The sequence below is a fragment of the Macaca mulatta genome, chromosome 18 (genome assembly GCF_049350105.2).
Source record: "Macaca mulatta isolate MMU2019108-1 chromosome 18, T2T-MMU8v2.0, whole genome shotgun sequence".
In the NCBI taxonomy this organism is placed as follows: Eukaryota; Metazoa; Chordata; class Mammalia; order Primates; family Cercopithecidae; genus Macaca; species Macaca mulatta.
Window position 1 is genome coordinate 43,400,381 of NC_133423.1, and position 22,420 is coordinate 43,422,800.

Consider the following 22,420-nt stretch of genomic DNA (forward strand, 5'->3'; position numbering starts at 1 on the left):
CACAGGGAGGGAGCTTGCCGGAGAGGAGAGATCTTTTCCATCGGATCCTGCATTGGAATTTATTGGCTGGAATGCAGTAAATGTTCAAAATGCCATCCCATCCAACAGTTTTCATAATTGTTATGGAACAAGGGGAGCCGGGGGAGGGGACGAATGAAAAGGACTTTTGTTTCTCGCTGTATTTTTCCACGTCTTCAGACGGCTCTCCTACCCTCTAGAAACTGGAGTGGAGTTGGACCTGTGGGGGATGGGGTGGGAGAGGGCAGGGTCTGCCTTTGGGTCCTGTGATACCTTCCAAGGACTTAGGGGTCCTGGTGCCCTGGGACTTTATTACAACGAGGCCCACGGCAAAAGTAGCTTGGTTTCTTGCAGGCACAGAGCCCCCACACCTGCAAAACCAGGGAAAAACTGTCCTGTCCTTCTAGGGGTTTTGTCCTTTTAGAAAATTGGCTTATGATGCAGTGGTTTCTATTAAGATTTTCATGATGCTTTAACACGTGTGTGTGTGTGTGTGTGTGTGAGAGAGAGAGAGAGAGAGAATCAGCATTCAGTGTCAACTGCCCAGATGGGAATCCAGATAGGGAATTTGGGGAATCTCCTGACACTCTCAGGGTGGCAGGTGGGTAGGTGGGTGAGGTAAGAGACTTGACTTGGATGTCTCTCTTGGACATGACAGACTTTCTGTTCCATGCTTGTCCCAGCCCTTGTGCCTTCCTGGGGGTGTCAGGGTCATGCCCAGAGGGAAGGCAGCTGATCAGACAATGCCATGCAGGGCTGAGGGCTTCTGTGCCTGCTAATATGTGAACCCCCTTTCTGAAGAGAGCTGCTCTGAGTTACTTGGGGAGTAACAGTGGGAACCTGGTTGGTGCACCATGGAGGGGAAGTATCTGGAAATTCGAACTTGAGAAATGATTCGGCTGCATGCACACTAAACAGCAGCCAGAGAGGCCCTTTACTGTCAATATTATGAATGGAGTTGGCTGGGTCGGGAGTCCCCACCCTTCCTCTGAGGCCTCTCTCAGAGGAGCCTGGGCAGAGCGGGCCTCCTCAGACAGCAGTGGCTGCAGGCAGCTGGGTACACGCTATAATTTGCATGGCTGAATGCTGGGGCACAGGAAGCCGCGTCAGCCTGGCTGGCGAGACAGACAAGAGCTTTTGATTTGTGTGGCTTTCCTCCCCTGCCCTGTGCCACCCTCAATTACATTCTCCATGGCAAGATAAACGCTCTTCGGAGCATTTATCCCCAGGTTGGGGGCTTCAGACTCAGATGTTTGGGGGTTTTGGGAGGTGGTGTGGGACCAGTTTGGGGAGCCAGGGAGTACATTTTAGTTCCAGGAATTGATTATTTAACGTAATTTGTAAGGACACAGTCACTAATTAGTGTTCTAGACCAGCAAGATCTGCCAAATATGTAGGCTTGGGAGAGGTGGCATTGAGGGCGGTGATGGGAGGAGAAACTTCAGGGAACCAAACCTGGGCAGACAGTGGAAGGATGACAGTGATAAAAGAGATCCTCTCCTGGGGGCCCACCGTCTCTTGAGGGTGATGAATAGTAAGACAGAGTAAAAACTCATTTCTGACTATTTGAAATTAAAAAACAAAAAGTTGGTTTAGAGATGGACACAGCAAAGCCTGACTCAAAACCTCCTTTCCCTTTTGATTTGATTTTGTTTTATTGTTGCAAATTAAATGCAAAAATGTACCCTGCTCCTCAAAGTGGTTTTCTTACTCTCTGGAAGGTTGTAAAAATAAATGGAACCAGTGTTGTTTAATACTGAGAATCAGAGTGCAGCCAGAGACCATGAAGGCCAGAAGGGGGCCCATGGGGCCATCTTCCCTTGTCCCCTTTACATTATTTATGGACAGGTCAAACTGAGACCCTGAGAGGGCAAGCCACTTGGCCAAGGTCACAGAGCAGCTTGCTGGCAAAAAAGCCATTTCACCCCCCACTTCTTGCTGCAGGGAAGTTGCACCCCATGCTCAGCTGTAAAAGCTGGTGCAGCATTTCCAAAGTGTGTTCTGAAGGACACTTTGGAGAGAACAGTGGGGCTTGGTGGCTTTAGAGGCCTGTGTCCACAGCTCACACCAGGCAATATTCTGGGCTTGAAGTATAGCTCTGCACAAGCCGGTGACTTGTGCTTCACCCCCACTACTCCCTTTTTGAAGAGACTGGTGATAGTATGCAGCCTCAGAGGCTTGTTGTCATGAGCCACTTAGAGAACACAGCCTATGCAAAGTAAATGCTTATTAAGTATAGGCATTGGCCCAGAACTGTCCTCCCATGGGGTGTGGGGCTGTGGAGACAATTGGGAAGACTGGTGGGCATTTTCTGAGCAGCTGGAGAACCCAGGAGCCTCAGAGATGAGACCAACGTGTGTGCAGCACTCTCCTCAACTGGCCTCAATCACTTTTGCATCAAATTGGTACAGCAACCTTATGAGGCTGGCCTGGGGGAGCCCCGTTTTAGGGATGAGCTGAAGTTACCCCAAGGCTGCATGCGAGGTTGGTGTGTCTGAGTCTGTAGCTGGTCAGCTCACCTCTGGGGTTGGCACGGGGGCAGGGGTTCTGCCATGGCTAGAAATCCCCGAGGGGTGGAAACGAAGCCTACTGGGCCCGGGAACCAGAGAGCTGCCTGGCCTTTGAAGGAGACCCTGTGGCACCCCCTGCCCACCCCCAAGTCCAGCCATCTCACTTCACTAGAGATGTTGCAAAACATGAAAAAAAAAAACCATTGTTCTCAGGTCAACCTTCCACCAGCCAGGATTCATCCTCTGATCTGTTTGGGGAAGGAGCATGGGGTGGTGGAGATGGGTTGGGTGCCAGCATTTTCTGAGTAACTCAGAGTTTACCTGAAACATTTTGGTTTGTTTCCTCCATGAGGAACTCGCTCTAAACCCCAGCATTGTCTGTGTTTCCTGAGGAGTCTGAGGGAGCTCTGGGGTCCTATTTCCTCTTCTGGATGAGGCTGTGAGCATGGTGGATTAGAGACGGCCCCGGGTCTTAAAGTGAGCCCAGATGTCTCAGCAAGTTTTACAGGTCTCTATTTGGTGGGGTTGCTGCAGGGGGGATTTGCCTAGAAAACAAGAGACCAGCAAGGGTCCTTGTGAATTATGATGATTTGGGGTGAGAATAGATGGGATAGATTGGCACTGGAGTCCCTTTTTATCTCAGGCTTGTGCCTGAAGAGGGCTTGTTGATATCAGAACAGCCAATTTCCTGACAGGGTTGGGAGCAGGGAATGGGTGCTGTTAACCTTTGAGATGTCTGATATGGAGGGAGAGACAGGATGAGGCAACCGTTGGCGGCGCCTGGGTCCTGAGGACAGAAGGACCCTGGACCTGGCGTTGGCGAGGCGTGGTGATGTTTGCGCTCCCAGGTTGCCAGGTGCAAGTTATGTCCACATTTCTGCCCTTCGTTTGCCCCTGATTGGCACAGGGAGGCCTGCAGGAGGCGGCCACGCCTGCCCAGACGCTCTTCCTCCCCAACTTCTCCGTCCTCAGCCTTCTGCTCTGTTGGACCATAGAGGAGGGAGCTCATAAGCCCGTGGCCCTGTAGGACTTTGGCAGAGGAATATTACTTCATTATCCAAGTGCCTCACAGAGATGAGAGCTGGTGGAGACCCCTCCTCACCCACCTTTGACCCCAGCTCCCAGTACTCTGGCAATTGGACACATTTAACCATGGAGTGTCAGCTGATGGAGTTCATGTCTCTAGTGGCTTTTTTCCCCAAGCTTGTCCTTGTTCCTAAATGGAATCTTGGGAACCCCCTCCCCACAAGCACCTCCTTTGTGTGTCTGGGCCCAGTCAGGCCCAGTATAGCCTCTCTTCCATGCCTGCCCGTGTTCTCAGAACCCCATGGCTGTTCTTGGAGCCTCTCTGCCCTCTGCCTTCAGGTGGAGACCAGAAATGGTATTGCTGAGGCACTGAACAAGGCCTTTCCTCCCTCCCCCCATTTTTCTTCTCCTGACGCCTTCAAATTAAAAATTTAAGAAGGGGGCCGGGTGTGGTGGCTCACACCTGTAATCCCAGCACTTTGGGAGGCCAAGGCGGGTGGATCACGAGGTCAGGAGATCGAGACCATCCTAGCTAACACGGTGAAACCTCACCTCTACTAAAAATACAAAAAATTAGCTGGGCGTGGTGGCGGGCGCCTGTAGTCCCAGCTACTCAGGAGGCTGAGGCAAGAGAATGGCGTGAACCTGGGAGGTGGAGCTGGCAGTGAGCCGAGATTGCACCACCGCACTTCAGCCTGGGCGACAGAGCAAGGGTCCGTCTCAAAAAAAAATTAAGAAGGGGAAAGTTCCTTACTTAACCTAAAATGTGGCCTTGAGGCCCGGTCACCCTGTGCCATTGAGACCTGGGGTGTGAGGTTCATTCATGAGCCTCTGGTCTCCTGGAAGGGTCTGGTCTGTTCATTCATGAGCCGGGTAATTAAATAACTCTTTGTGAGAGTCAGGGAGCTCCTTGCTAAGTGGTCTTCCCCAATTGGAGCGCAAACAGAGGCTGAAGTCCTCTCCCTTCTCAACGCCCACCTCCCCCTTCCCTTTAAAGGGAGGATTTGATGCTTTAAGGGAAATGGGGAAGGTGGAGGTGGGGGAACACCTTAAAGGAATTTTAGGCAGATTCAGCATTTTTCTGGTGTTGCTCCAAAAATTCCCTACACTGTAATAAAAAGAAAAAATTGTGAGCAGGCATCTGATTAGTGAGCTTTTTACAGCACAGCTTTTCTTTTGGATGCTTTAAAATGAGCACATACTCTTTTAAAACAAGCCCCTGTACAGTTTTCTGGGGAGGGGGAGAAGTTTATGGAAAATACCGGAAAAGGTTATAAAGCTGAGGGAAGTTAACAAAGGACTGTGAGTTTCGCCTTTGGAGGTTAAATATCAGCGAGAGAGGCCAAGGCTCTTCCTTAGTCCTTGTACTGATTGAACTTCCCAGCCCCTCGACACGTGGCCCGGGAAGTCCCTGGGAGCAGAGCGTCCACACAGACCTTTGTGGGGAGACTGTGCGGGCTGTGGGCCCGATTTAGGGAAGTGTGTTTCTGTGAAGATGAAGCTGAGCATTTCCCAGAAATGAGCCCAAATGGCGGGGAATTCAGGGCAAAGAGGGGAATCTCTGTACTGGCAATGGGAGGTGTCGTGCGGGGTCCCCAGAAGGTGTGATGTTCACACAAGGGTGTGTGTTGGAAGGGCCTTTGCTGTTGTCGAATGGTTTTGCTGGAAAGCTTGTTTTTTTGTGTGTGCTTAGAAATAGGCCGGGCAGCCGGGCACGGTGGCTCAAGCCTGTAATCCCAGCACTTTGGGAGGCTGAGACGGGCGGATCACAAGGTCAGGAGATCGAGACCATCCTGGCTAACACGGTGAAACCCCGTCTCTACTAAAAAATACAAAAAACTAGCCGGGCGAGGTGGCGGGCGCCTGTGGTCCCAGCTACTCCGGAGGCTGAGGCAGGAGAATGGCGTAAACCCGGGAGGCGGAGCTTGCAGTGAGCTGAGATTCGGCCACTGCACTCCAGCCTGGGCGACAGAGCCAGACTCAGTCTCAAAAAAAAAAGAAATAGGCCGGGCAGGAGGAGACTGGAGCTGTCCTAACGGGAGGGCAGAGGCTGCTGGTGGGGGAGCCGGAGGGGACAGCGAGGGAGGAGCAGGCAGGAGTCTCCGTGCGGTGGGTTAGGGCACCGAATGGACTTCAGGGGCCTTGTTCAAACACAGCGGCATTCACGACCTCCACGCACTGCTGACAGCCACGCACTGCAGTTTTTCTGGGCTGGGCCATTAACCTCAGCAGAAAAGGGCTTTTTCCAGGGGGTGTCTGGCAGCAAATTGCTGGCGGGCTGCACAGATGAACCAGAAACCCCCCTGATACTTCCCCCTCCGGCTACAGGTCTCAGGCTCCAGTCCCCGCCCAGCTTCCTCTGCCCCCAGACGCCCCCGCCCTTGGCAGACAAGGCTCCCACCCCTTGTCTAGGTGGCTAACAGGCTTGGCATGGGGGCACCTCGATCTCAGGTCCATACTCCACTCACTCCCTTCCTCCTCCCCCTCCTCCTCCTGTTGGCTGGTGCCCGGTTTCATGGGTCCCCGCTGCATGAAACAAAGCATTGTGAGGCTCTGCTGAGGTCTCCCATCCTCGCTCCCTCCCACCTCCCTCCCAGCGACTCCCTGAGTCTTCCTTTCCAGGCCAGGTTTGTTGTCCTGAATTGGGAAAATAAACTAAAGCTTCTTGTGTTTCAAAACACCCTCCTCCCCACCAAAAGGGTGGATGTCCTGTGCCTCCCAGAAGAGGGCTTTCTGCCCCGCTTCACACGTGATGCCAATGTGTCCTTCCCTCCATGGGCGTTCGGGTCTTTGGTGTAGCCTTCAGAGCTGAGCTCCCTCAGCAAGAAAGTTCAAAGATTGCCAGTGCTCACAAGTTTATTAGCAGTTGATGGATACTTTGCAGAAACAAGTAAATGGCTGATGAGTCACCTTCTCCCTGTCCCTGTCTTGTTTTCCATATGTTCCAGTACGTATGTGCACACAGAAACATATATAACACACACTCGTACACACTGACATGATGGACACAGTCTTGCACACCCACTGGACTTCCTAGATAAGTGGGGGGCGGTGACCGGCCAGTTTTCTGGTGTTGATTTTCAGTGGGGTGGGGGTTGAGGGAAAGGAATGAGACCTCAGTGTCCCCTTTTTGTGGAGCTGTTGGGGCAGGCATTTGGGAAGGCCAGCTGGGGTCGTCTGTAGGGAACCGCCACTCAGGGTGTGTGTGTGTGGCTGCCTCAGCAGGCCGCAGTGTGCACATTTGTACGGCCTTACTGATGGGCACCTCCATCCAACGCTGGCTGCTACTTAAAAAAAAAAAAAAAACAACTGAGTGGAGCCAATGGGTTCCCAGGTCCTAACACGCCTGAAAAGTTGGAGCGAGTTGGTGTCCTGGGCTGCCCCAGTTACACAGCCTGCTGGGGCAGCAGGATGCGGCCCCATCCTCCGCCGTCGACCCCCCGCAGGGTGCAACGCATCATCGTTCACTCTGAACCCAGTTACTCCAGAATACAAAGGCCACACCAAAACACATCTCACACTCAACCCCTGCTTTGTGCCCCCCAGGCTCCCGAGAGGGAGGAGCTGGGGCTGCAGGGAGCGAGGGCAAGGGCTTGACCGACATGGGGCCCTTCCCCTCTGCTTTCCCCTCTCTGCTTTCCCCCCCTCTGCTGTCCCCATTTTTGTTAACAAATACAAGACTTCCGGTCTCCACCCTGCTGCCACAAACCACAGCGTTCCTGCAGTCTGGCTGGGCTGGGGAGATTTATGGTCCCAAGTCTGAGGCCTGCCCGCTGGCTCCTGCTTAAGGAGGAGTCAGAATGCCCGCTGCCGGGGCTCCCTTTCCGTCCGTGTGACCCCCCTTTTAAAGTCCTCCAAGCGCCTGTTGAGGAAAATTACCTTACCAGAATCACCCCAGCCCCCAGGCTGCCTGTGGGAAGAGCCCTGTGTAGGGAAGCGGGGCGGGGCCTGCAGGGGAGGGATGAGGGCGGAGCAGGGCGCCCTGCAGGCTCCGGATGCTTCTGTGGAAGGAGGGGAGAGAGGGGGCACCCATGGTGACGGGGGTGCCGGCAGAGAAGGGGAACACATCTATTTGAGACACATAATCTTCTGTCTGGGCTGGAGGAAGCTTTGTTAAGGTAGCCTGGGTTAATACCGGTCTGCACGTTGTGATTTGGCATTTTGACATGAATTCACCCTTTGTGTACAGGGCTGCTGCTGACACACTGAGACTTGTTTTTCTATTAGGAATATAGACGTTTTTGTCCCAAGCCACTCTCATTTTTATTTTTACCAGATAAAGAGGTCCCTCATGACCACGGTACTGATTTGAGAGCTGGGTGACAGGCACCCAGAGACCGTCACATAGGTGGCCCCAGAGTCTAGACACCTGGGTTCTAGCTCTGGCTGTGTCATCCCCTGGTACTCCAGCAGCAGGCTGTCTGGGTCCTGGTTTTCTCATCAGGATGACAAGGGGCTGGAGGAGCTGGCCTTCAAGGTTCCATGCGGTTGAAAGATCTGTAACTCCAGTATGTTGCTGAGGCTTTTTGCGGCCCTAAAACTGGACCACCCAAGTTACTAAGGGTGTCTTTGCGTCTGTGCTCTGCAGAGAAGAGGCTTTGTTGGCCAGGTGGACACAGGTGCTGGTGTACTGGACTCCTGACAGGCAGGGGCCTGGAGAGAAGCAGCCCCCAGCGCTTCCTATGCTTAAAGAAAGGCAGGGTCCTGGTCAAAGGGCTGTAAGAGCCTGGGCAAGTCCAGGACTATCCTCACCGCCTCCTTCTTTCTGTCTCGTCCTGAGAGATGAGCTGGTGACCGGGGTGGGGGGTGTCTTCATTCTAGTAGTCACCAATGCCTGTCCCCACCAACCCTCTCTGCCATTGTGTTTTCTAGATTCCCAACTTCTTCTGGAGCCTGGGGATCGGTCACACTGGTGCGTGGTGGCATACTGGGAGGAGAAGACGAGAGTGGGGAGGCTCTACTGTGTCCAGGAGCCCTCTCTGGATATCTTCTATGATCTACCTCAGGGGAATGGCTTTTGCCTCGGACAGCTCAATTCGGACAACAAGAGTCAGCTGGTGCAGAAGGTGCGGAGCAAAATCGGCTGTGGCATCCAGCTGACGCGGGAGGTGGATGGCGTGTGGGTGTACAACCGTAGCAGTTACCCCATCTTCATCAAGTCCGCCACACTGGACAACCCGGACTCCAGGACGCTGTTGGTACACAAGGTGTTCCCCGGTTTCTCCATCAAGGCTTTCGACTACGAGAAGGCGTACAGCCTGCAGCGGCCCAATGACCACGAGTTTATGCAGCAGCCGTGGACGGGCTTTACCGTGCAGATCAGCTTTGTGAAGGGCTGGGGCCAGTGCTACACCCGCCAGTTCATCAGCAGCTGCCCGTGCTGGCTAGAGGTCATCTTCAACAGCCGGTAGCCGCGTGTGGAGGGGACAGAGCGTGAGCTGAGCAGGCCACACTTCAAACTACTTTGCTGCTAATATTTTCCTCCTGAGTGCTTGCTTTTCATGCAAACTCTTTGGTCGTTTTTTTGTTTGTTTGTTGGTTGGCTGGTTGGTTTTCTTCTTCTTGTCCTCGTTTGTGTTCTGTTTTGTTTCGCTCTTTGAGAAATAGCTTATGAAAAGAATTGTTGGGGGTTTTTTGGAAGAGGGGGTGGGTATGATCGGCAGGACACCTTGATAGGAAGAGGGGAAGCAGAAATCCAAGCACCACCAAATGCAGCATATGAAGGGGGGCGGTCATCATTTCACTTGTCAGGAGTGTGTGTGTGTGTGAGTGTGAGGCTACGAGTGTGTGCACGCGTGTGCAGGAGCAGCAAATGGGGAGACGATGTGCTTTGTTTTGTGTCTCTTACGAATGTCCCCAGCAGAGAGGTTTGCAGTCCCAAGCCGTGTCTCTCGTGCTCCTTGGACATGCTCAGTGGGGCAGAGGCAGTACCTGGGCGGCAGGGGTCCCAGCAGCTGCCAGGAGCACGGCTGTGTCCCCAGCCTAGGAAAGCCCCTGCCCCTCCTCTCCCTCATCAAGGACACGGGCCTGTCCACAGGCTTCTGAGCAGCAAGCCTGCTAGTGGCTGAACCAGAATCAATTGTTTTCATCCTTGTCTTATTCCCTTCCCGTCAGCCCCTGCCATTGTAGGTCTTTCTTTTTTGGCCATCTGCTCCTGGATCTCCCTGAAATGGGCTTCCTAAGGGCTGCCGGGGCAGCCCCATCACAGTATTGCTCACCCAGTGCCCTCTCCCCTCAGCCTCTCCCCTGCCTGCCCTGGTGACATCAGGTTTTTCCCGGACTTAGAAAACCAGCTCAGCACTCCCTGCTCCCAGCCTGTGTGTTGAGCTCTGCTATTGGGCCAGCAAGCGGGGACGTCCCTGGGAGGGACATGCTTAGCAGTCCCCTTCCCTCCAAGAAGGATTTGGTCCGTCATAACCCAAGGTACCATCTCTAGGCTGACACCTAACTCTTCTTTCATTTCTTCTACAACTCATACACTCGTATGATACTTTGACACTGTTCTTAGCTCAATGAGCATGTTTAGACTTTAACATAAGCTATTTTTCTAACTACAAAGGTTTAAATGAACAAGAGAAGCATTCTCATTGGAAATTTAGCATTGTAGTGCTTTGAGAGAGAAAGGACTCCTGAAAAAAAACCCTGAGATTTATTAAAGAAAAAAAATGTATTTTATGTTATATATAAATATATTATTACTTGTAAATATAAAGACGTTTTATAAGCATCATTATTTATGTATTGTGCAATGTGTATAAACAAGAAAAATAAAGAAAAGATGCACTTTGCTTTAATATAAATGCAAATAACAAATGCCAAATTAAAAAAGATAAACACAAAATTGGTGTTTTTTTCTATGGGTGTTATCACCTAGCTGAATGTTTTTCTAAAGGAGTTTATGTTCCATTAAACGATTTTTAAAATGTACACTTGATTTCATGTTGTCCTCCAGCTCCTTTTTCTGCTGCTGCTTGGAGGGAGTGGGGAGGAGTATTCATCAAAATTCAGTTGAGTTGGCGTCTTCCCAGCCCAGTGCTTGGAGGAGGGGAGACATGGGCCACAAAACAGAGGCATCTAGAACAGCCCTGGTCTTCAAGAGTGCTGGAAAGACTTGCAGCTACCCAGACATCCCTCCTTGTGTCTTGAATTTGTAATGGGAGACAACCTACAGGAGCCCTGTGGGTGATAATTCAAAGCTTGTAGAATTGAGGACAAGGAATTACAACTAGGGTGATGGGAAGGAGACCGGATTAGGGATGGATGGATGGATGGGGAAATTTAGCCCCAAGAACCTGGGTTCATCTGGTTCTTGCCAACTCTTCGCTTGGCATTAAATCCCGAGCCTAAGATACATCTGCCAGACTGGATTCCAGGAGAAGTTTCCTGGGCCTGAGGCCCTGGAGGGGTGATGAAGGTGGGGGTTGAATGTCAGTGGTGGTCAGAGGGACTAGGCCACTTCCTGGCTCCCTCCCAAATACTGTCCTGGGCCACAGAGGTCACAGAGTCCAAGTTCTACTCTGCAGTATCCTCCCTTGTCTGCTGGAACTTAAGCGACAGTTCACTAGTCCCCTTCCCCAGCCCAGCCCTGGTGGCACTTGCAGTCAAAATGCCTCTTCAGTGCTGTGTTGGCATCAGCCTGCCTTGGTTCGCTGCTGAGCCGTGATCTGAGCCATGTTTTAGATTCGGGAAATCTTGCACAAGAGATGGTCTAAATTGGGTACGAAACTAACGGCCGTGCAGGTGTCTGTGTAAGGGCTTTTGAACCTTATATCCAGGAAGGGGGGCCTTTTGAAGTGGGGGTTAAGATTTTGTTTTTGTTTTTGTTTTTGTTTTTGTTTTGAGACAGAGTCTCGCTCTGTTGCCCAGGCTGGAGTGCGGTGGAGCAATCTCCATTCACTGCAAGCTCCGCCTCCTGGGTTCACACCATTCTCCTGCCTCAGCCTCCCGTGTGGATGGGACTACAGGTGCCCGCCACCGCGCCCGGCTAATTTTTGTATTTTTAGTAGAGACGGGGTTTCACCGTGTTAGCCAGGATGGTCTCGATCTCCTGACCTCGTGATCCGCCCATCTCGGCCTCCCAAAGTGCTGGGATTACAGGCGTGAGCCACAGCGCCTGGCCTTGATTTTGGATATCATAAGCCTGTATGATTTCATGAAAGCTTTTGGGAAGGCCAATATAGGACAGCTAACTTTCTGTTTTGCCAAAAAATGACCCAAAGCGCTACAGCCTACTGGCGCCACCATTTCATTAAAGGGAATGACAATACAATTGTGTAGCAAGAAATATGAATACATGTTGATTGTTGATTTATGCTCCAGGGCGTTAATGCCAAGTGGTCATCCAGGCCAACTTGTTTACATGTGATGGGGAGCCCACTACCTCTCAAAGTAGCTTTTGCTTTTTTTTTTTTTTTTTTTGAGATGGAGTCTTGCTCTGTTGCCCAGGCTGGAGTGCAGTGATCTCGGCTCACTGCAGCCTCTGCCTCCCAGGTTCAGGCAATTCTGCTTCCTGAGCCTCCTGAGTAGCTGGGATTACAGGCGCCTGCCACCATACCTGGCTAATATTTTGTATTTTTAGTAGAGATGGGGTTTCATCATGTTGGTCAGGCTGGTCTCAAACTCCTGACCTTAGGTGATCCACCCGCCTTGGCCTCCCAAAGTGATGGGATTACAGGTGTGGGCCACCATGCCTGGTCACTTTTTGCTTTTTATCATTGAACTGAAACTTGTTTCCATTGTAGTTCTGTAACCCAGAATAAGTGCAAAATCTCATCTCTAGAAAACGCCCAAGGAGGGTTCTAATTAACTCCAGGGTGGTAGTGGCAGAGGAGGGGTGGAGAGGGAAGGTGTCACACTGGGGGCTGTCAAAGTCATTTTAGCTTGCTCTAAGTTGTGTTGGCATGCCGGGAAGCTCTTTAATAATAGTAGCTATCATCTATTGAATGCTTCACTAGGTGCCAGGCATAATGTCTAGGCATTTGAGGGAATTCTGATTTCATCTTCATTAGGACGCTGTGCAAAAATGGAGGCTTTGAGAGGTGAAATGACATGCTCAAGGTCACACAGTAAGAAAGTAAGCGGTTAGGGAGATCAGGATCTGACTCCGGGCTGAGTGGTTCTTCCTGCTTGGTCCGTGCCCTGTTGAGATGTTTATTTGATAGGATCCTGTGTGACTCCAGTCCCACAACTCCCTGAAATGGAAAGGAGGTGGGAGGGTGGTCCGCCATGTTTCCTCCTGGCCCTGCCACTTGCGCAAGGCCTCTGGATTTGGGAGGCAGAAGCTGTGGCAACTGGAAGAAGGAGAGGCTGGCACAGGGGTGTAGGTGTGTGGGTTCTGGCTGCATGGCTGATTCTGGATGGTGGGGAAAGAGGTGTGCTTAGGAGGAGTCTGGCATTTGCTGGTTTCTGACACTTCCCTCTTTTTGCCGGCAAGCCCGTCACCCACAGTCATCTCCTGAGCACCTTCAATGTGCCCGGAACTGTGCCGCGGTGGGCATGGAGGTAACATGGACCTGGACAGTGCCTGTGAGTGATGCTGGGGGACAAGATGCCACACCTGAGATGATCAGCAACAGTGCAGGCAGAAGAAAAGGCGAGGACCCAGGAGGAGGCCTGGTCTTGGGGCCACAGGTGCTTGCAGAGGATGTGGGACTTGTAGCTCGGATGGCATTGAGATTGGCAGAGTAGGCGGAGAAGCTACCCCATTGGAAGGAAGTTTTCCTGCCTCTTGGTACTCCTTCCTTTCAGTTCACCCCTTAAATTTCAGGGTGTCTTATAGAATTCGATCTCAGGCTCTGCCCGGGTCATACCCTCTCCCTGGACGACAGCATCACTCTGGTGGTTCTGTCTCCCTTGGACCTGTAGAGGCCTCAGTTGTCCCAACCAGACACCTGGATTCCCCATCCTTGCCCCTGTCCCCCGTAATAAAAAAACAAATTCCCTCCACCCTGTTTCATTCAATCAATAATTATAAAATGCAAATGTCTCTCTCAGCGTTCTCTTTTCTCCACCCCCACTAGCATGACTTAATTCAGGGCCTGTTAGTTTTCCCTGGGTCTCCCTTACCTCTGGTCAAAGTAGCCCTTCAGCATCCACCTCTGCCAACCTCTCCCCTGAGCCCCCAGCCCTCCACACACAGCAATCTTTTGTTCCAGGCATGCAGGGGGATGCACCGTGCTGCCGGCCTGCCATGCAGCAAGTGCTTTGCGGCCACTTCAATTACTATCCTCCTTATCCTTTGGGATGTGATGCAAGCAACACTTCCTCCAAGAGGCCTCCTCCCTTTAAAAAATTTCTGTCTGTCTGGGCGCAGTGGCTCACATCTGTAATCCCAGTACTTTGGGAGGCTGAGGCGGGCAGATCACCTGAGGTCAGGAGTTCGAGACCATCCTGGCCAACATGGTGAAACCCCTACGTCTACTAAAAATACAAAATTAGCCTGGTGTGGTGGCTGGCGCCTGTAATCCCAGCTACTTGGGAGGCTGAAGCAGGAGAATCACTTGAACCTGGGAGGCAGAGATTGTGGTGAGCTAAGATTGCACAATTGCACTCCAGCCTGGGCAACAAGAGTGAAACTCTGTCTCAAAAAAAAAAAAAAAAAATTTTGTCCTGAAGAGTGATCAATAGTGTAAGATTCTCTCTCCTGCTGAACTATAAGCTCTTGGCACCCTGGGGTCTCAACTGGAGTCTCAGTTAGGATCCACTGCCCTGACAATTCCTGGTGTGGTGCTCAGACAGGACTTGTCTCATGAACGAGGCATATCTGTGGGCTTAGCTTGGGCTGGGAATAATGGTCATCATCGTCATCATCAAGAGGCAACGCTGAGTATGTCCTGACTCTGCTAGGCAGTGTTCTAAGCACTTTTCACTGGGATTGTCCCATATGATCCTCACAGCCACTCTGCGAGTGAATACTGTGATCATCACTCCCATTCTACAGATAAGTAGGTTCAAAGAATTGCCCACAGTCTGCCAGCTGTTAAGTGATAGCATCAGATTTCATCACTTCTGTGTTATCTAATCTCTCTGAGCAGGCCTGGCTCAAGGCGTTGTGTATGTTTTTTCTAAAACAAGTTCTGGTTTGGAAGGACCAAGCTGATCTGACTGCTGAGCAACAGAAACAACACCTGCCATTTGTACGTGTCCGTGCACACCAAGAGTCATGCTGCCTGTGCCCCCACGCCGCAGAGGATGTGGGCAGGCCTTCCCTGATTCAGGAAAGGCCCGACCCTCCAGTGGGTGAGTGATTTGCCCAGGACCACGTGCACAGCCTGTGATGGAAGCTGGATTTGCACCCAAACCTACAGCAAGCGACGACTTCTCACTGGGTCTATTAAGCTCCCAACACTCAGGGGCCTGCAAAGGACCTGTGTGTCAGCTCAGCTGGTGTGCCCTCAATGAGCAACTCCTGACTGTCCCTGAGGGTGTGCTGGGGGCAGGCGGGGTCGGGGCCTGATGTGAAATAGGATGTGGTTCACAGTCATGGGTTTGAAGGTCAGACAGATCTGGGTTTGAGCACTCACTTGGGCAAGTCACAACCTCTTCAAACCTCAATTTCCAAAGCATAAAGTGTGTATTATACTTTCGTGAGGCTAAAATAGGGATTGGGGAGAAAATTCATGTGAAGAGCTGACCATATGCTAATTAGGTTGAGCCACGTGGGACTGCTAATATCTGATCATGTTGACTTACACTAAGGGCAATTTCAGATACTTTATTAGATACTCAATCCAAGGAAACCAGCCGTGATCAGGGGTCCCCACCCTTCTTTTCATCCCGCAGCTGCAGTCAGAGGCTGGTGGTGCCCTCTGGGTGGTGGATTTTGCAGCAAGTGAGAGAAGACAGTCGGAAAGCCAGTCCATGGATAGTAGCGGGGTGGCCAATATTGAAACGATTCCTTCCTGCTCAGAATGTCATCCAACTGCTAAGCCCAGGCCAGGGCAGGAAGCAAAGACCAGCAACAGCCAGGGCTGCAGGGTTGGGGTGCCCTGGCCTCAGGAGGAGGGGTGCATGGGCCCAGGCTGCCACCCTCGGAGCCAGGAGCAGCCTGCACAGTCCCCGGTTTCCTGGCGGCTCTCAAGCAGGAGGCCTGAGCTGCTAACTCAGCAGTTTTCCCCCAGCCAGAAGCACCCCGCTCTCTTTCTGAAAGTAATGATTTTCTAAAAATGGATTCCCTCCCCTCCCCCAGCTGCAATTAATCTACCCAACACAAAGTGGCCGCTGGAGGAGGACTCTGGTGAGTTGGGACTAGTGCAAGTGCTTTGATTAATTCAGGGACAATTTCCTGGCTGGGCTGGGGGTGAGAGGCTGGGCAGGGGCACGCTGCCTGGGTTGGGGCTGGCCCACTGCAGGGTCCATTTAAACAGCTGTGAGAGCCGCGGACATCTGGGAGAGCTGGGAGCCTCTTCCTAGGGAATCTGTGCTCTCCTTCCTGGGAATTTGAGAGGCAGAGTCTGCCATGGACATGTGCCCAGGTGCCAGGGGAAGCTCTTGCTAAGCCTGGAGCTGCCATTTTAGCAGAAGCTTAGGGGGAGAAGGAATACAATTGTTTCTACCATAAGCCCTTATATCTTACGTAGTAGAATGCAAACTTGACCTGAATTGTTGAGAAAAATCAAGACACTTCAAGGACATGTGGTTGCCCTTGGTGTTGCTTTAAGTGGTGGCTCCAGGTCCTGGCAGTTTCTCTTCTGCCGTGGGCACTTTGGTGGAAAAGGGTAAGATCAGTGGGATACAGAAGCCCTGGGGACAGAAATAGAGTGTGTATATTAGGACTGCTTTGAACCTTAAAGAAAATAGAGATGTGTCACAGACAACTATATTGAATCCATTCTCTGCAGTGCAGACAGCCCTTTCATACACGTTCCTCTAATGATTCTGGATGGGAGCTCTGACTGCCCCCATTTTAGAAGAAACTGAGGCTAAAAGAGATGAGAGATTTACACAAGTCACCCAGCCAAGAGGTGGCCAAGCAGTTTTCTTTAAGCCTAACCCAGGGCTCTTTTATCCAAAGCCTGGTGCTCACCGCTCTGTCCCATGCCCATTTCAAACTCCAGGTCTTGCACTCAGCCTGCCCAGATCCCAGCAGTAATGAGTGACTGGGGTCAAGACATTTTATTCCCAGGGAATACTTATGCACTTCCCTCATTTCCCAGCCTCCCTTGCAGTTTGTTTGGGACCATGTGACCAGTTCTGGCCAATGGGCTGTGAGAAGTGCCATGCGTCACTTCCAAGCTAAAGCACTGAAAAACTGGTGCAGGGTGACCCAGCTCTCTCTCTCCCTCTGCCACAGGGACCTGGAAGATATGTTTTAGGATGATGGAGACAGAGATGGAAACCGCTTGGATCCTGAATTGCTGCTCCGGAGAGCCCCTGGGTCTGCTGCAGGCTTTGTTTGAATGTGGAACTTTTTCTTTTTTGTTTTTTTGTTTTTTTGTTTTTTGTTTTTTGTTTTTTGAGACGGAGTCTCGCTCTGTCGCCCAGGCTGGAGTGCAGTGGCGCGATCTCGGCTCACTGCAAGCTCCGCCTCCTGGGTTTACGCCATTCTCCTGCCTCAGCCTCCTGAGTAGCTGGGACTACAGGCGCCCGCCACCGCGCCCGGCTAATTTTTTGTATTTTTAGTAGAGACGTGGTTTCACCGTGGTCTCCATCTCCTGACCTTGTGATCCGCCCGCCTCGGCCTCCCAAAGTGCTGGGATTACAGGCGTGAGCCACCGCGCCCGGCCGGAACTTTTTCTTTGTGGCTGAGATTTGGAGGTTTGCCTATCCAGACGATTATGTGACCTGTGCCCCACACTCAGTCCCTTGCAGAATCTGGCTTGCTTCTTTCCTTTATGGAGCTGGGTTTTGTATCTCCAGCATCTGGAAGCTCCTTGAGGTCAGGCATCAGCCCAGCCCTCATGCTCACTTGAATCCTTTCATAGTACAAAGCCCAGCACAGGGCTCATAGTAGGTGATGAGTAAATACCTGCTGTAATTGGCATGAAGTGCCTCTCCAGTGGTGCCCCATGAGGGACTGCCACTGGGTGTCCTCCAAGGGCACAGTCTCCCACCTGGTCCAGAGCTCCTCTCTGATGAAACCCTGCCCTTGCCTGCTCCTCAGCTACATCGTCTTTGAAGCAGCTCTTCACCTTCTCGTCTCCTTAGGATACAGCTCCTGCCAGGCCAGGGGCCACTTCAACCTGGCCAAAACCAGTATCCTCTGGGCAAAGAGAGAGAGGCTCAGAGCAGAGCTCCGGCTCCATTGAACACATTGATTGGATTCATCAGACCATGTTCCCAGCTACTCTCGCCTATCCTGCTTGAATTTTCTTCATATTGGTGGTTGACACTATACTTACTGTATTGTATACACGTTTGCCTTTTTTTTTTTTTTTTTTTTTTTAAGACAGAGTTTTGCTCTTGTTGCCCAGGCTAGAGTGCAATGGCATGATCTCAGCTCACCACAACCTCCGCCTCCCAGGTTCAAGTGATTCTCCTGCGTCAGCCTCCCAAGTAGCTGGGACTACAGGCACACACCACCATGCCTGGCTAATTTTGTATTTTTAGTAGAGACAGGGTTTCACCAGGTTGGCCAGGCTGGTCTCGATCTCTTGACCTCATGATCCGCCTGCCTTGGCCTCCCAAAGTGCTGGGATTACAGGCGTGAGCCACTGCACCTGGCCTATGTTTGATATTTTATTATATATCTGCTTGTTGGCTTGACTGTTGTCAGAGGCCCCTAGCAGAGTGTGAGTTCTGTGACAGCAGGGACTTAGCTCTGGTCACTGCCATAACCCCAGAATCTAGAACAATGCCCAGCACATAGAAGGGATAGAAGGCACTCAACCCATATTGGTTGGATCAATGTTGAATGACTATTTAACTTTTCAACTAAAATATATGAATTTAATTTCCAGGTGAATTCCTTTTTTTTCTTTTTTCTTTTTTTTTAGAGACAGGGTCTCTGTTGCTCAGGCTGTAGTGCAGTGGCAGGATCATAGCCTTGAACTCCTGGGCTCAAATGATCCTCCTGCCCTCAGCCCCCCAAATAGCTGGAACTACAGGTGAGCGCCACTCTGCTTGGCTAATTTTTTATTTTTTTTTGTTGAGACGGAGACTCGCTATGTTGCCCAGGCTGGTTTCCAACTGTTGGTCTCTAGTGATCCTCCTGCCTTGCTGGGATTATAGGAATGAGCCACTGTGCCCAGCCACATTCCCTTTTCTCCAAGAAAAGTGGGTATGGGGCCAGGTGCGGTGGCTCACGCCTGTAATCCTAGCACTTTGGGAGGCCGGGGCGGGTGGATTGCCTGAGCTCAGGAGTTCGAAACCAGCCTAGGCAACATGGTGAAACTCCGCCTGTATTAAAAATTAGCCAGGTGTGGCAGCAGGCACCTGTAGTCCCAACTATTCGGGAAGCTGAGGCAGGAGAATTGCTTGAACCCGGGAGGCAGAGGCTGCAGTGAGCTGAGATTACACCACTGCACTCCAGCTTAGGTGACAGAGAGAGACTCCATCTCCAAAAAGAAAAAAAGAAAAGTGGGTATGTATTACCTTATAACACTTGTGAAAATAAAAAGCATATTGTTATACTGTTTTCTCCCAAAAGGTGAATGCAAAACTTTACTTCTTGGGGTGGTGGTGATAGTGACAACTATGACCGCAATAATAGTAACAAAAACTTGCGTTTACTTAGGGCTAAGTATGTGCCAGGCACTCTCTGTAAGGTACTTTTTTTTTTTTTTGGCAACGGAGTTTCACTCTTGTCTCCCAGGCTGGAGTGCAGTGGCATGATCTCAACTCACTGTAACCTCTGCCTCCCAGACTCAAGCAATTCTCGTACCTCAGGCTCCCAAGTAGGTGAGATTATAGACGTAAGCCACCATGCCCGGCCTACGTTGTGTTGTCTTTAAGGTAAGTGCTCTCATTAGCTCATTTTACAGGTGAAGACTTGCAGGCCCAGCAAGAGACTCACTATGAGAGAATGGTAGAACCGAAGCCCAGGTCTGCCTAACTCCACAGCCCTTGCTCTGGGCCCTGGGTCCCCAGGGGAGGCTAGAGACACCAGCAGCCTTGAAAGAGTAGTTTTCCCAGCATCTGTTCCTCAAGGTCGAGACAGAAACACACTAAGGCCTGATTCCACTGAGGCAGTTTGAGACTCTGGGGGTCTCTCTGCAGGAAGGGCTTGCTCCTTGGCCAAGCTGTCCTGTCCCATCCAGGGCTGTAATATTCACTGTGTATGGGCGTCGTGTCATCAGCACCAAATCTAACGACACACTGCAGCCAGGGAAATTACAGTGCCCAGGAGACTTGCCCAGAGGCCCTGCCCGGGGTAATTCCAGAGCAGGAGCGCATGCTGGGAAATAACAAGAAAGACAGAGTCTAGCTGCCAGCCTTAGGTAATGGAACGGTGAGTGATCGTAATGGGGGGTGGAGCGTGGAAGATTTTATTTTACTTATACAGATATTTTTCTTGAATTTTAAAAATATTGAAAAATGATATCAGAAGTAAAAATTAGCCCTAACCTCATCATTTAAATTATGCCCTCCAACTTCATTCCCCAGAGGTGAGCATGCTGGAGACTTTGATATGTCCCCTTTCTGAATTGGCCTCTGCCCCTACATATGCACACGTACAATTCTCACCAGTGGAGTCACATTCTACATATTGGCCTGCGCCCTGCGTATGTCACTTAATGATACATCACAGACATTTTTGGAGATCATTCATTTTCATAGTTGTCTATTAGTGGAGCAGAATTTAAAAGATGCCAGTGTTCATTTGAAGATACGCCACTTAGTGCTGAATGGGAGTGAGGGCGTGGTGCAACAGGAACTCTCGTGTGATGATGCTGGGGGTATAAACTGGTTAACTTTTTGGCAGTAATCTACCAAAGCTAAAGAGAATCATACGTGCATCAGAAATGCACACATATATTCACTAAAAGACATGTACAAGAATATTCACAGCAGGCTGTGTACAGTGGCTCACACCTGTAATCCCAGCACTTTGGGAGGCTGAGGCAGCAGATCACTTGAGTTCAGGAGTTTGAGACCAGCCTGGCCAACATGGTGAAACCCCACTTCTACTAAAAAAAATGCAAAACTTAGTCTGGCATGTTGGCACACGCCTATAATCCCAGTTATTTGGGAGGCTGAGGCAGGAGAATCTCTTGAACCTGGGAGGCGAAGTTTGCAGTGAGGTGAGATGACACCATCGCCCTCCAGCCTGGGTGACACAGTGAGATTCTGTCTCAAAATAAAAAAAAAAGAATATTAATAGCAGCACTATTCATAATAGCTCCACACTGAAACAACTCAAATGTCTGTCAAAAGTAGATGGTTATTTACACAGTGCACATCATGCAACAAGGGGCATGAAAGAACTCCGACTCTACATGGCAGCAGGATGATCTGCACAGTTGTAATGCTGGGCCAAAGAAGGCACATACAGAAAAGTCCACACTGTATGATTCCTTTATATAAAGTTCAAAATCAGGTGAAACCAATTTGTGGTGTTAGATGTCAGGAAGTGGGCATGAGAAGAACTTCTAGGGTCTGATGATGTCCTGTTTCTTGATCTAAGGACTAGTTACATGGGGTGTACAGTTTGTGAAAATTGTTCACTTTTCTACAAGGGTTATACATCAGTTAAAGTCTATATTTTTAAAGAGGGGTCAATGGCAGGCCACCCCCTCCAAAAATTCAGTCTTGTTTCCCCTAAGTTTGTCCCCTTCCTCTTTTTCTTCCAGCACCTAATGAGCTGCATACAGGACAGTGCCTTATGTATGATGTGACCCAAGGAGGGAATGGGAGTTGCACGTCTTGGTTTTGGACCAGGTGGCCAGCCTCCGGTGATGATTGAGCTTGTGCTGTCCCACGTATTTGCTCTCAGGTAGTCAGTGAACAATGGGGTAGAAAGAACGTCAGCAGGAGGGGTGGGAGGAGGAAGAGAAAGAGGAGGAAAAAAAGGAGGAGGAAGAGGAGGAAGAAGAGGAGGAAAAGGAGGAGGAGGAAGAGGAGGAAGAGGAGAAAGAGGGAAAGGTTACTGTTCTCAGGACTGCTGAGGGGACTGTCTTGCACATGGGCACTTGCATGAGTGGTGGAATTTCTGGGGTCCTAGCTACTATTATAGCAATGATAATAATAACAACTACTACTATTATTAGTAGCATCCAACTTTTCTTGAGTGCTTGCCTATTGCCAAACACGGTGCTGAGTGCTTTATATGCATCACTCATGTGGATCCTTTTAACACTGTGTAGTTTTGATCAGTACCCATTTGCATGTTGGAGGCTCACATACAAACAGTAAGCCCCTGACCACCACACCACACAAGCCCCTGCTTGTTTTGATTGTTCAGTTGTTTATCTGGAGACCTATTATGTGCCTGATGCTGTTGAGGATTGAGGTATAAAAATGAATGTGTGCCAAGCATGGTGCTCACACCTATAATCCCACCACTTCCGGAGGCTGAGGCAGGCAGATCGCCTGAGGTCAGGAGTTCGAGACCAGCCTGGTCAACATGGTGAAACCTTATCTCTACTAAAAAATACAAAAAAAATTAGCTGGGCATGGTGGTGTGTGCCTGTAGCCCCCGCTCCTCCGGAGGCTGAGGCAAGAGAATCACTTGAACCCGGGAGGCAGAGGTTGCTGTGAGCCAAGATCACGCAACTGCACTCCAGCCTGGGCAACAGAGTGGGACTTCATCTCAAAAAACAAAACAAACAAACAAAATGTATGTGATACAGTCTCTACAGTGTCTAAGCAGGTTAATAATTGGGTGCTTATCCAAACCAATTGTCAGTGCTTTATTTCTTATTTTGGGAGTGCTCAAAATAGGTGATTCATTTCTTTTGCTATTTACTTGTATCTCCTTAGCAAGATAT

General features: G+C 50.6%; 1 protein-coding gene and 1 long non-coding RNA gene across 4 annotated transcripts in view; one reads left to right on the forward strand and one right to left on the reverse strand.

Annotated features, from left to right (window-relative positions):
* Window positions 1-10,488, forward strand: part of SMAD7 (SMAD family member 7) — a 32,444-nt gene extending 21,956 nt beyond the window's left edge. For all 3 annotated transcript variants that reach the window (XM_001087560.5, XM_015121923.3, XM_077975477.1), the window contains exon 4: window positions 8,427-10,488. In XM_001087560.5, the coding sequence (XP_001087560.2) occupies window positions 8,427-8,965 (539 nt within the window). In that variant the 3' untranslated portion in view covers window positions 8,966-10,488. The remainder of the gene's footprint in view (window positions 1-8,426) is intronic.
* Window positions 10,489-15,144: 4,656 nt separating this feature from the next.
* The window catches only part of LOC144336580 (uncharacterized), a 28,170-nt gene continuing 20,894 nt past the window's right edge, over window positions 15,145-22,420 (reverse strand). Inside the window, exon 4 of the long non-coding RNA XR_013408473.1 lies at window positions 15,145-16,295. This is a non-coding gene — a long non-coding RNA (uncharacterized LOC144336580). The remainder of the gene's footprint in view (window positions 16,296-22,420) is intronic.